The sequence below is a fragment of the Copadichromis virginalis genome, linkage group LG19 (assembly GCF_057382275.1).
Source record: "Copadichromis virginalis isolate Kocher_CV1m ecotype Utaka linkage group LG19, C_Virginalis_male_GT1.1, whole genome shotgun sequence".
NCBI classification, from domain to species: domain Eukaryota; kingdom Metazoa; phylum Chordata; class Actinopteri; order Cichliformes; family Cichlidae; genus Copadichromis; species Copadichromis virginalis.
Window position 1 is genome coordinate 12,275,637 of NC_140636.1, and position 14,058 is coordinate 12,289,694.

Below are 14,058 nucleotides of genomic sequence, written 5' to 3' on the forward strand. Positions count from 1 at the left end.
AAAGCCTATATTATCAAAAGTATTCACTTACCCATCCAAATCATTGAATTCAGTTGTTTCAAACACTTCCATGGCCACAGGTATGTAAAATCAAGCATGTAGACGTGCAGCTTTGCTACTAAATATTCCACAGTCAGCTGTTGGTAGTATTGTAACAAAGTGGAAGCGATTGGGAACAACAGCAACTCAGGTACAATCAAAGAGCGGATTCAGCAGATGCTGAGGTGCATAGAGTGCAGAGATCACCAACTTTCTGCAGAGTCAATCACTACAGACCTCCAAACTTCATGTGGCCTTCAGATTACCTTAAGAACAGAAGATGGAGAGCTTTATAGAATGGGTTTCCATGGCTGCATCAAGCCTTATATCAGCAAGCAGAATTCAAAGCATCAGATGCAGTGGTGTAAAGCCTGTTGCCACTGGATTCTAGAGCAGCGGAGACATGTTTCTGGACGAATCATGCTTCTCCATCTGGCAACTCAATGTACGAGTCTGTGTTTGGTGGTTGCCAGGAGAACCATACTTGTCTGACTGCACTGTACCAAATATAAAGTTTGGTGGAGGGGGGTTATGGTGTGGGGTTGTTTTTCAGGAGTTGGGCTCAGTCCCTTAGCTCCAGTGAAAGGAACTCTTAATGCTTCACCATACCAAGACATTTTGGACACTTTCATGCTGCCAACTTTGTGGGAACAGTTTGGGGATTGCCCCTTCCTGTTCCAACATAACTGCACACCAGTGCACAAAGCAAGGTCCATAAAGACATGGATGGGAGAATTTATGGAAGAACCTGACTGGCTTGCACAGTCCTGTTCTCAACCCAACAGAACACCTTTGGGATAAACTACAGCAGCAAGCCCTTCTCATCCAAGATCAGTGTCTGGCCTCACAAATGCACTTCTGAAAAAATGTTCAGAAATTCCCATAAACATACTCCTGAACCTTGTGGAAAGCCTCCCCAAAAGAGTCAAAGCTGTTATAGCTGCAAAGGGTCGGCCAACATCATATTTAACCCTATGGATTAAGAATGGAATGTCACTCAAGTTTGAGGCCTTTATAGGCAGACCCACACAACCCTCAGCAGTGGCCTGGCCACTGTGGGGTCCTCGCAAAATTCCCTCTTAGCAAAAAGGCAAAATTGTGATGGGTCAAACACAGGCTGGCCTACTTGGGGTCTATATAGAGGCTTCAAATAGCAAAACTGCTGTGGGATAAGCACCTTCCAAATATATTTTATGCCACTTCTTTCATTAAATTCATTCCGATCAGCTGCTGTGGATCCAGAGCGGGGTTACACTCGGACATTGTCAGTCATGCTTCCTGGAACAGACCTCTGCTGTGTGTTCAGACTCCTGTCGGACCACCACCTGGCTCAGTGAGTCCAAGAAACATTCCTGAACGTCACTGAAGTCGGAAACGAGTGCGGCCGAAGGAATTCCTTTCACAGAAATTACGCATCACAATCACCTCATGGTGCCATGACTTGCAGAGACAGAGTGAGAGTTTAGAGAGTAAATATGAAGCAGGGTGGTGCTGACCGATGTTAAAAAGTGAGCTCGGTATTCGTTTCAGTACTGCATACAGTTTGGAGGCCATGCAAAAAGAGACCTTTTAATTCTGCATATTGTAGCATATCAAGTATATTATAATAACCACCATAAAATCCAAAGACTACAATTTCAGTACTGCTAGTTTGGGGTGCTTCTTCATCTTTATTGGCTGAGCTTCTCAAAACCAGATTGAGCCTTTTGAAAGGTCCAAAAAGCAGTCGTGACCTGGATTGTACTAAATCGGTTTAAACTCCTAATTAACTGCCTTGGGGCTCAGTGATTACTGCAGTTGCCGCCACATACAGCTTAAAGATCTTGTACCATTTAAAACTTTTGTGAAACCCTCAGTTTTTGTCAAAAAATGTTTTCAGATAAGGTTTCCCCATAATTAACTACAACATCCATAACTGAAATCTGTTACGTCAGAAGCTCTAAATGTGTTGTGTTTCCAAGCTCTTAAATACTGTAGGATGTGTCTCATCATTTTGCCTTGAAAGACTATCAAAAGTAACTTCAAAGTTGTCAGTGCATCTCTCTGTCTGCTTGTCCAGGAATGGGTCCGATCTACATGAATGAGGTGAAGTGCCTCGGGCAGGAGAGGTCCATCTGGGACTGCCCCGTTAAAAACATCACATCAGAGAACTGCCAGCACTCAGAGGACGCTGCTGTTCGCTGCAACGTGCCTTACATGGGCCTCGAGACCTCGGTCAGACCTGAACTTTCTCACTAAAATGTTTCATTTAAAAGTTGTTAATTTGAGAAATTCTTGTTGTTTTATATGGAATTCATAGCAAATAGACTTACTTTTCTAAACAGGCTGAATGATTCGAATGTTTAGATTGTTTCTATCTTCTACAGGGGGGATAGGAAAGAAGTTAAATATTGTCTTATTTCACGCTGTTTATTTTAATATCTTTTCTGGCCTTCAGTAGAAGCTGCTTTAGTCGTCTTTGTGCACAAAAATGTGAGATTTAGAGCTAACAGTAAGAACAATCTCACATCTGTTCTCAACCAATAATCCTTCGGTACTGTTGTCACAAAAAAGCTCATTGGCCAAATCCTCAGTTTGAGTTTCACATTTGTCTGCTTTGAATGAGTTTCCTTGTTGAGTTGCTGAAAAAGCAAATCAAAATGTTTTAAAAAAATCTAAAGCTTTTTCTGACAGCAGTGACCTCTTCTGAAACCCGAGTATTTCTGGTTACACTTCTCCTTGTGTAGATACACACAGACGGCGGGCTAAAACCTCCTGAAATTAGATACTATCATCAAAATAAACCTTCAGAAAATGTAATCTCATTAATTATCATCTGTAGTAAAACATGTATTGATTTTTCATGAAGTAGCCTGTAATATTTTAGACATAATTAGAGGTTGTTCACAAGAGAAAACCCGTCTCTTTGTGCATCTACACTTTGCTTTGTGGTTCCTAACCCCTTGGTCCCGCACAGATCCGAATCACAGGAGGACGAACCCGCTATGAGGGCCGTGTCGAGGTGCTGACCTCGGACCCTAATGGGACACAGAGCTGGGGTCTGATCTGTGGTGAAAACTGGAGCACCAAGGAGGCCATGGTGGCCTGTAGGCAACTGGGCTTGGGCTACGCTAACCAGGGCCTGCAAGTAGGTTATTAACACCGCCAAGGACAACATTCTGCAACAGAGTAAACTGTTGTCTTTTTTGGTACATATAAATCATATGGAAATATAATATACTGTCATGTACACCCAATGGCCTTTCATTTTAGTTTGTTTTTAAGGCTTCAGTGTTGTTAAAAGTGAAGAAACTCCTTGTTTAGACGACTGTATCTGCAGTTGACTGTATTCAAGGCAACAGTGTACTCAAATAGACAGAATCTAAGACTGGGGAGTGTTCACGCCATAGATTTTGCCTCACATGAGCCTGGTGCATTTAAAATGTGGTCTGCAATGGTGGATTCTGTGGTAGCAGATTTAGATTTGAAATCATACAATCAGTCTTCTAATGGACTACTGATCTATGGTTGCTGTCATTTAAGTACTAGTCCATTATTTTTGTAATTGTATCACCAAAATCATCCTTAACTGCTTGAATCAGTCAGGATGGATACATAGAAAAAATCCTGTTTCTTCTCATGTGGTAGTTTTCCATTGCCTTCTTACGTTCTGATGAAACTCGAAGTTTTAGCTGTGTAGGTCATGTTGCCTAAGAGGACAGGAGACTTTCCATTTTCTTCCGGGCACCAATACTCTGTCGCCTTAAAGACAGTAGTGTAGTAAACTCCAGATGCCGACATCCTCAAAAAAGTTGCAGCTGTTTTTCTGTTTCTGAGATGCTGAATCCAGCTTCTCTGGCAGTAGCTGCAGGGGCATGTTTACCGGCACGTAATCATGAAGCACTCAGCTCATCACAGGCACACACACCACAGAGTGCAATAAATGAAACGGCCACTGAGTGTGCAGCTTTTTTTTCTTTTGGTGCATAAATGCTCAAATATATAACATTTGTAGTAATGACTAACGTAGACTTAAATTGTTGCAGTATATGTTTTAAGAATATATTTGAGCATGCATTCATGAACATGTGACAGCATATTATAATTTACATATGGGTAGATGTTTCTTTCTCTGTCTGGGGAAAAAAACAAAACAAACACTTTCGTGCAAGTGAAGCTTCTAATCTGACCCAAAACCGCTCGCCACCAAAGTGATGTGGTGACCTCATGTGGAAACCATGTCGATGTTTTCATCGCCTAGAAAAGACTAACCAAACTGCTGCTTCGACAACACACTTTCTACTGTGGGAGGACTGGATATGAACATTGACAGGTTTAGCTTAGACAGTTCAGAGACAGGACAGGAAGTGTGTCCCCTCACTGACTCCCAGCAGGAAAACTCTGCAGATCCGGATAGTGGGCGGCCGGAGCAGTTATGAGGGCCGGGTGGAGGTTCAGGTTGGGTCCAAGTGGGGCACAGTGTGCAGCACAGGCTGGACCACAAAGGAAGCCATGGTGGTTTGCAGGCAGCTAGGGCTCGGCTACTCCATGCATGCCATCACTGTAAGTAGGAATGAAGACTTAAATCACACATGAACAAAACATGCACACAAGTAATGATAGCACAGACTGTGATATTGCTGATGTGATATTCAGGATTGCAGTAGAAGCACTATGAAGTTGAAGAAACATAGATTTGAATTACAAGTATGTTGTGTTTTACATTTCTTACTATAAACTTTTGTCTTTCTTTCTGTAAAAACTGAGGAAAGCTCACAGGAAAACTGACCAAAAACCCCCCCAAATTGCTGAATTTAACTGACAGCATTTAGAAAATTCTAAAAGCTAGTGAAGCTCTTCAGACCCTCATATTTGTCACAGTGACTGATATAAAGTGAACAATTCAAACCTACAAAAAGCTATTTGTAAGAAATATGTAGAAGTTCAAAATTGAACTTTGCAGAATCCAATTTTTGTAAACAATATTGCTTAAAAATGTTATTCTAGGTAGATCATAGTTATTGGTGCAACAGAATTTGAATCCCAGTTCACTGCTGATATTTTGAAGCCAAGCAGAAAACCAAGCAAAATGTGCAGATGTGCAACTTCACTGGCTAAAGTATAAAAAATGGGTAGAACGGACAAGGATGTGCACAATTACAAGGATGTGCTATTGAATTTTCCACTACAGCTAATGAGGCAGATTTCTACTTTGATCACTAGAGAGTGACTGTTGCACGTTATATTTAAAGGTTCGATTAGGCTATTGTTGCGTGAGGTTGAGAAGCCTTGCAGAAAGACTATTGAGTCTCTTAGCATCTGAACAAAGTGGTCATAAAGTCAGCATTACACTGTGTCCTCATTCAGGGGCCAAAAATGAGTCATGAACATCTGTTTTTCAGAACGTAATAGCGCACTGAACTCTGCAGCAGTCTGCGAATGATTTTGTCCTGATCGACGCACCGTGTTTTTTGTTTTTTTTGTCTTTGCACGTGTGCCTGTTTTGTTATATCTCTTTAAGGAAACCTGGTATTGGGACAGCAGTAATGTGACAGACATGGTGATGAGCGGTGTGAAGTGCATGGGAAATGAGATGGCTCTGAGTCAGTGCCAGTACCACAAAACTGTCAGCTGCCAGAGAGCGGCAGCAAAGTTTGCAGCGGGAGTAATCTGCTCAGAGAGTGAGTGACACGGAGACAAACAAAAGCTTTGATTGTTCATATTTATGTAAATCTGCAGCAAGATTAAACTTCTGCTGACCTCATGAAACTCAGTAGCCTTAATGCAATCATCAAACTGCAGAGAAAAGAAAGAATAACTCTTTAAAATTAAGAGAAAGACTTTGATGTGCTTTAAAGACCACATGTATTACCACAAAAAGAATGAGGACCATATCTCAATCCTAACCCTCCTTCTCTATCCAGCGGCCTCTGACCTCGTCCTGAATGCCTCTCTGGTTGAGCAGACAGTTTATATCGAGGATCGCCCTCTGCACATGCTCTACTGCGCTGCAGAGGAGGACTGCCTGTCTAAATCAGCTGCGAAGGCCAACTGGCCATACGGACACCGCCGCTTGCTCCGCTTCTCCTCTCAGATCCACAACATCGGCCGCGCTGACTTCAAGCCAAAAGCTGGACGGCACTCGTGGGTGTGGCACGCCTGTCACGGGTAAGAAACCAGGTCTATTATGAAAACAATAACCTCAATATGTGATTAAAGAATTAAAGGTTAAACCCCGAATAGTGATTTGCATTTCAATCAAAATAAGTTTGTGGAAGTTTAATTTTTTTTTATTATAGCAAAAATTTCAGAAGGTCTCTGACTCTCAAAGTCTCAGTGGAAAGACAAAGGAAGAAACTTTTGTTTAGGTTCACGTTGTTAAGGTCTCATCCTGTTAAAAGGGAGTTCTTCCTCCTCACAGTCGCCAATTTCTCACTCATATGAGATCATGTGTTGTTGGGGTTTTCCCTACTTGTTTTAAGGTCTGGGATTAAAGTCAAATTGCTTAAGTTGATCTGGATTTATTTGAAAAAGGAAAAGAAAAATATTTATAACACGTTAGGTGATCCACACATACTGGTAAATCAGTTTTGGGAGTATCTTCCTGTTCCCAAAATCGTGTTAAAACAAAATTCACCATTGAAGCAGAAAAGTAGGTATGAATAAACTGACCAAATGAACATAGGAGATAACTATGTTTATTATTATTTCATTTAAAAAGGACTAGAGTCTAGTATAACTCCAGTCTATGTGTTTTTGTTTAGTCTGTGAGAAACAAAAAATGTGCTCAGACTGGCGGAAAGAAGGTAGGAAGGGTGCTTATGTCTGCTATTCAGATAACAGCAGAGGACCAATTGTGTTTATCCAGTAACATGACTGGTATGAACTGACTGAGTGTTTAGACTTTGGGGATAAGTGTTCACAGGTCATATATTTGAGGCGTTAGTATATCTATTAAAAACATCTCCTAGTATTGCATTGTTAGAATGAGCATCAACCTAATGCACTTCCTGTGTTATCTTTGGTTTTTATCATTTTGCCAAATATACAACATGTCAGAAATTCCTGTAAAGTCATCCTGTTATCACCATGTAGATTCCAGATATAAGCAAATACCATAACGGACATCAGTGTGTGGTCAGTCATCAAAAGAGAAATACAGGATATAAAAGATAACATTTACTTCTTTTTATATTAAATACAGCCACTACCACAGTATGGATATATTTACCCACTATGATTTGCTGAATGCCAACGGTACCAAAGTGGCAGAGGGACACAAAGCCAGTTTCTGTCTGGAGGACACAGACTGTCAAGAAGGTCAGAATGATGATTTCCTTTTAATGAATTTATTATCAAATAAACATGACCAGAAAATTCCCTAACGACCTTTTTGCATTGCTGCTAGTCTCACTCTCACTGAATCTGTCTCTTCTTCTGGGACATTAAGGCATTTCTAAACGATACGAGTGCGCCAATTTTGGCGATCAGGGCATCACCGTGGGCTGCTGGGATTTGTACCGTCATGACATTGACTGCCAGTGGATTGACATCACAGACATCAAACCTGGAAATTACATTATGCAGGTGAGACTGTGGGACTCAGTGTGTAGAAACCTATTTGAGAGAGTTATAATGGAAATTCAAAGCACAGAACCGCAAAAATGGTGACGTTCAGATTGGTTTTACCCACATGAGGCCAGTTTCAGAGCTCTTTGGCAGATTCATATATATATTTCAGTGCTAGTAAAGGCAAACAAGGATAGATGATGCTTTGATTGATTGTACTTCAGCTGCCGTCTTTCAGTTTATCGTGCTAATACTGGAGCTTCAGTAAGCCAGCAGATCTATTACCACTGCACTTATACCTGTTAGAAACAAATTGCCATAATCAACAACAAAACATTGCCATGGCAACACGGCTATGTCGTCTTCAGAATTTAATTGTAGTACAAAGAGTTGATTGAACAAAGTGTGACAATCTCTATAAATGGAGATGTTTTGACTCTTTGCCTATCTTGAGCCAAATGTGAGGCCATCTGTTCAACAACTTAACACTTGGCCAAAACTGAGTCATGGAACAATGATCGCAAGCACAGCAGCAAATCTACAGCAGAATGGTTGACAAAGAAAAGAAGTCAACACTTCAACCTGACTGAGATGCTGTGGTGTCACCTTAAGAGTGCTGTGCATGCGATTCAATAAACCGAAACAATGCTGCAGAGAAGAGTGGGCCAAAATTCCTCCACGACGACGTGAGAGGCTGATAAAGTCACAGATTATTGCTTCATGTTATTGTTGCTAAATGGTTTCTACAAGCTACTGAATCATGGGGTATACTTAGCTTCTTACCTTTGTTTTTTGCAGGACTGAATCTCAGTGTTTCTCTGCAGGAAATAAAAAAGTACTTAATTTTTTAAAGAGCTCCACACATAATAACACCTACAGGGCAGATTAAGAAAGTTGATCTCCATAGTTTTCTTTTTTTATTTCTTTGAAAGTCCTGTTTTCAGGTCCAGGGAATAAAGTACAGCTTCATCGCTCTTTTTCTATGGGGAACTCTTCTCTTTAACTTCTCTTATACTCAATTCTGCATATATTCTGCATTTTCGTGTGCTTAGTATACTTAGTTTTGGGTCACACAGCTTGTCTGACCATAAAACCAACAGAGTAAGAATAGTTTATCTAATACTTCTCCTCTGTTCAGGTTGTAATCAATCCAAACTATGAAGTGGCTGAGAGCGACTTCACCAACAACGCCATGAAGTGCAACTGCAAGTACGACGGACATCGGATCTGGTTCCACAACTGCCACATTGGTAAGCAGTGGAAAGCAGTGAGACTACCAGATAATGATAATGATAATAAAATGTACTCTTATTGGCATCTCTGACCACCTTTACTGATTATTTGATCTCCCTGCAGGGGATGCATTGAGCGAGGAGGCAGAGAGGAGATTTGAGAAATATCCCGGACAGCTGAATAACAAGATTTCTTAATCGCCAGTAACTTCCCAGCAACTTAGAAACCAAAGCGGGAATAAAGATACACCTCACTAACTCAGAAAGAAAGACACAAACCTTTTGTCTTCAGGTGCTAAAACGGATCCCCGCCACATATCTCTAGATTTGTAGTCACTGAAGCAGCGAGCGTGTGCTCTACGTGTGAATTATTTTACTTGAATATTCAAGTGGTAATTTTTCGTGTAGTCTGAGGTGAGTGCGTGCTATATTTTTACTGCAAATTAAAATTTTATAAAGTCAGTGAGACAGTCTCCTGTGTATGATCGACCTTTTATATTCTGTTCTGTTTATGAGTTATGACTGGGTTTTTTACATTTTTTTAAATCACCATAAAGAGAAAAGCTTCAATGTTTTGCAGATATATATATATATATACAGAGATGCTTTTAAACCGCTTGTTTAAGTAATAACATCTGCCTTTGTGTTTACAGTATTTTGTGAATGTATTTATTGCCAACATGGAGGCACTAAAGAATCATTCTGGGTCAACAGCAGTATTTGGACCAGTTTGAAGCCATCGTTAGCTTTAGTGCACACACGTACTTTAATAATCTTTGAGAGATTAATGGGCAAAGGCCAAAGAAAGCTACAGTTACAGTTAGATTTGTTGTATTTACTCTGATGTAATCACATCTGCTGCACCAAATAAAACAGAGAAAAACCTCCTGAGACTCGTTTGACTGGGAATGATTCACTGCAACAATACTGAAGCTGTAAAGCAGCTGTTTTCAGTGCCTGTAAACACAGTCTGCTACAGATATACCAGCCACACCGGTGGAAAAAAAGCAGCATACTTTGGTGTTACAAAAAAATGGTCTCTGGTATTGTATCATGCTGGTATTTTACTTTTCCCGCAATTATTTTGTGGTCATGTGGACCACTGCTCCAACGGTATGCTCCAACAGAACAATAGCACTTTTGTTTTGGTTCCTCGCACTGAGCCAGCAGCTGACTGCACAAATCCAACAATGACCTACTGCAGCAGTAAAGAGTCAGATTATGGTCAAAGATCATTTTGATTTAAAGTATGATAGATATATGAGTTTTTCAAAAGATGATCTGTTAACCTAAGCCTATTTTATAAAGACAGGCAGGAATCCTCCAACCCATCTGGCAGATAGACAAAGAGGTCTGCAGGGCTGATTGCTCAGTTAAATTAAAAGAAAATCAGGTGGGCTGACTAAGACAGAGCTCTCAAACCAGTTGTCAGCTGTGTGCTTCTAAGCCCAGAGTTCAAATCAATCCACTGTTAATCTCAGTCTTCACTGCCCGCGGTGGAACAATCCCGTTAACCTCCCTTACTAATCACATCAACCGTGTGCGCAACATTGCAGCGGCTCAGCAGCAGAGCTGGTATGCACCTGTTTGTAAGATCTGAATGTGATTATTAATCACTTAATTGTGTCTATAGTGTAAGAAAACACACAAAAAAAGGCCATTGCAGCTTCCTAACACTTTGAAATTGCTTAATAACAGAAATGTTTAATGTACAGTGATACATAATATATGAAACAAAAATGTACGGGATCCACTGAAGAAGGTGGAACCATAGAAAGTTTCTGCTTACATATTAGAGCAGGTTAATATGTATGATATCATGGAAACGTGGTTTAAAAATGAAGCTATTTGGGAATAACAGGATAAATGCAGAATTTCCTAATCATTTTGTGCACTCTATCAATGCAGCATGAGGACCAAAAATGAAACGAAATAACAAGGAAAATCCTCCAGGTTTACTAAACAATAAAGGAACACTCTGTGTTTATATGTAATGTTATTGGTGGCCTTTTCTTGCTTCAGCTGCTGCTGGCTGCTTGGGTTTCTCTTGAGGTTTTTGCCTGTCATCATCATCTCATCAGCCTGCACACCTGGCCTAACAGAAGAGGATTACGCCGCTTCAGCAGAGCGGTGTCACACACATAAGCTGGCTAATGTTCTACTGAGTAATCAGACAGGCCCATGCAGAGAGATGGGCGCCACCCAGAGGGCTGCAGCTAAAAGTGCATCCACTCCAAGTGGATGCCTCAATCTCTTTCCCCCCTCTAAGGTTTACTAGGGTAGCTCTACATCATTCACAGTTCAAACTAATCCTTATTGGAGCAGCCCCTCGGTCTGTCATCTATCTGAAACAAGCCATACTAGCTCATCTCTCTCTTTAAGGGTAAACAGCAGGTAGGTGAGGCTGCTGTGTTTGAGAAGAGAGGATATGGACTCTCACTGACATCACAAGGAGCCAAAAGCAGGAAAAAGGAAGCTGAAAAGCTGAAAGGGAGCCTTTAAAAAGCAGCCTGAAGCCTGAGCGTCACTGGGGATACTTTTACACACCTCCCCATCTGAAAATTTGTTCAGATTTAACATTTAGAGGTGGGACTCGCCAGATACCTCACATTATATTATTGCAAATTTCAACATTTTGCAATATGCTGAGTATTGCAATAAATATATTATGATTTATCACCTTAATTTCAACTTTAAATTATGTCCTCGGTTAAATTTAGTCAGAATCTGTTTTATCCAGTGACATAACGTTATCTCACTTCAGTTTTGGGGGGTTTATTTTGGATGGCAAATAAGATTGTCACCAAAACTGCCATGAATGTTGTTGTAAGATGGAATCAAGCTTCTATTGGCAAACAATTTGGCAATTACATGCAATCTGTTTGTGATAGTAAAGCAAATAACTGTGAAAAATGATCGAAAATCCAATATTTTTGATGTCTGCATAGACAGAAATTCACATGTAACGATTACTTTTCCACTCAGCAACCTTCCTCTTGTATAGGAACATAACCAGAATACAATCAGCTGGTAGCCAGTTGAGTCGAAACCCCTGGAGTTGCTGTCACTGACAGAGGCTCAGTCGGATCGTGAACAAACATTTAGTCACCGCAAGCCACTAATGTATTCATTTATAGTTTGTGTAGCTACATGGAAGCTGCTGTCCTATTTTTACTTGTGCGACTGAGCTTTACTTTTGAGCCGATTTAATCTAAGTTCTCTCAGGTAACATTATCTCAGAATGGCGGTACATGGGATGAGACCTCTTGCTCAGTGTTACCAGAGGATGCATGCATGTATATAATACGACTCAATATCCTACTCAGCATGCAGAATGCACCATTGTTGAGTCGTGCTAATTATTTCACTGGACTATAATCCCTGACACAGGAAATGTAGAGCTAACATTGAACCTCAGATTGTACTTGCACAGATCGGGGTTTTGAACCTTTAGGGAGAGACCCGCCTAAGTTTTGTGCATATTGAAATCAGATTAAATTTCATGTGCAATCAAGGTAAGAAAATGCATTTTAATACCATGGTTCAACATAAAGACCAGTTATCATCATGAAGTCAATATAAACAGATCCTGACCATGTAGGTGTGTAATGGTCCTTAGCCTCCAAAATGAAGCAGAAAAATGAAGTCCCGTTCTTCAGCAGCCATTTCAATGCTGTTTACATTAATTTACCCTAAAACTCATGACAAATGCCAGCAATGATTACATGTTGTGGTGACGCATGACTTAAATAAGGGACCATATGAAGCAGACACATGGGGAAAATAAAGGCTGTGTGACCTTGAGGTGAAACTACTAGGTCCAGCTGTGAGCGGATGATGCCACGCCGGAAATGTTTAAAAGAAGATTTTTTTTCCAGCTTAAAGGTGTTGAAATGCTCCTCCAGAGGGAGTTGGATCACTGAACTGCCGGATTAGTCCGGACCACAACAGAGTCATGTCTGTGCATCCAGTCGTTTCACTGCAGGACTGTCTGTTTGATGACTTTCCCTTCTTTGTTAACGGCAAAGTTGTAATTCTTTGGATTGTCCAGTGCCTCCTCGATTCGTTGATCCAAGTTCTCCGTGGTGATGAAGTTCTTTACTTCCTCCTGAAAGAAAATGAAAGTTTTGTCAGTTTATCACTATGTTCCCTTTGCTCTACTTGCATAGTTTGGATGCAGAAACAACCCCTACCTGCAGCTGCAAAATCTCCCTCTCTTTTTCTTTGATGAATTCTTGCTGTTCCTGTTCCCGCTGAATGGCAGCTTCAATCTTCTTGCGCTCAGCTTCCTCTGCTTCTTTCTGGACCCTCAGAATTCTGAAATGATTTCCCCCCCAAAAAAACATCACTTTTAGAATGAGACAGTTTCCATTCTGCAAGTGGAAGAAAGACACAAAGAGTGTATTCATGTCATCTTTTCTGCTCACCTGGCTTTCAGCATGCGCAGGTTCTCCTCGTTGTTCCAGCCCATCAGGGCTCGGTGCTCCTCCGCCTCCTGCCTCGCCCTCTCCTCCGCCTGGGAGCCCGTCTCCTCCTCGTACTTCTTTCGTAGCACCTCCTCCTTAAACTCCAAACTGACACACATAAAGAAAACTAAATACTCCAATCACACTGTCTTTACTCCAAATCTTAACGTACACCAAGCATGTATCGTTTCATGTTTCTGAGACACTCTTAGTCACAGATTTGTGTGTAAGAGGTTCGAGAAATTGTTTACGAAGTCGTGTTCGAGTTCAGCTTTTTTAAAGCAACACAGAATATCTTTAAGACTGACGGGGAGCTCACTAAGTTGGAGTGACTATTTGTCACGGGAAACTGATTTTGACATACTGTCGTTTAAACGTACCGGAGCGCCCTCATGATCAGCTTGTATTCCGTGTATCTCTCTTTGAGAACTACCATCTCCACCGGATCGACGGGGGGAGGCACTTTGATTCGCCCTTCTTTGGACTTGGCTACCGGGTCGGTGCGAGACTTTCGGCCCCGGACAGCTTCCACGAGCACGGCACTCCTGGGCGCTAAGAGCCGCGCCACCTGCACGCTCCTCCCGCCGATTACCTGGAACATGTCAGCGTCTAAATATGGGAACAGGTGCCGATTCCTAGATGCTAAATGTAACGCTTAATGAGAGCATTTGAGTTTGAAATCTGCGGTCTAGGTTAACATTAGGGCACAAATGTTATCGACCTAACACGGCAGCCATTTTGCTGCCCTCTGACCAGCGGAAGTGATTAGCAAC

The 14,058-nt window shown here is 41.3% G+C and overlaps 2 protein-coding genes across 5 annotated transcripts in view; one reads left to right on the forward strand and one right to left on the reverse strand.

The window, feature by feature from the left end:
• Positions 1–9,712, forward strand: part of loxl3b (lysyl oxidase-like 3b) — a 31,192-nt gene extending 21,480 nt beyond the window's left edge. For 3 of the 4 annotated variants that reach the window (XM_085442611.1, XM_085442613.1, XM_085442614.1), the window contains 8 exons: positions 2,099–2,253; positions 2,996–3,166; positions 5,540–5,699; positions 5,943–6,186; positions 7,223–7,338; positions 7,469–7,605; positions 8,726–8,837; positions 8,944–9,712. In XM_085442611.1, coding sequence (XP_085298737.1) covers positions 2,099–2,253; positions 2,996–3,166; positions 5,540–5,699; positions 5,943–6,186; positions 7,223–7,338; positions 7,469–7,605; positions 8,726–8,837; positions 8,944–9,017 — 1,169 coding nt within the window. In that variant the 3' untranslated portion in view covers positions 9,018–9,712. Of the gene's footprint in view, positions 1–2,098; positions 2,254–2,995; positions 3,167–4,425; positions 4,582–5,539; positions 5,700–5,942; positions 6,187–7,222; positions 7,339–7,468; positions 7,606–8,725; positions 8,838–8,943 lie in introns of all 4 variants that reach the window. The other variant, XM_085442612.1, reaches the window with a different exon arrangement.
• A 2,617-nt stretch (positions 9,713–12,329) lies between these two features.
• mrps26 (mitochondrial ribosomal protein S26) lies at positions 12,330–14,053 on the reverse strand. The gene is made up of 4 exons (XM_085442616.1): positions 13,666–14,053; positions 13,247–13,393; positions 13,013–13,136; positions 12,330–12,927 (listed from the first exon to the last, which is right to left on the reverse strand). Exons 1-4 carry the CDS (start codon positions 13,884–13,886, stop codon positions 12,796–12,798), a joined length of 624 nt encoding a protein of 207 aa, XP_085298742.1. The 5' UTR covers positions 13,887–14,053; the 3' UTR covers positions 12,330–12,795.
• Between the last annotated feature and the right edge of the window lie 5 nt (positions 14,054–14,058).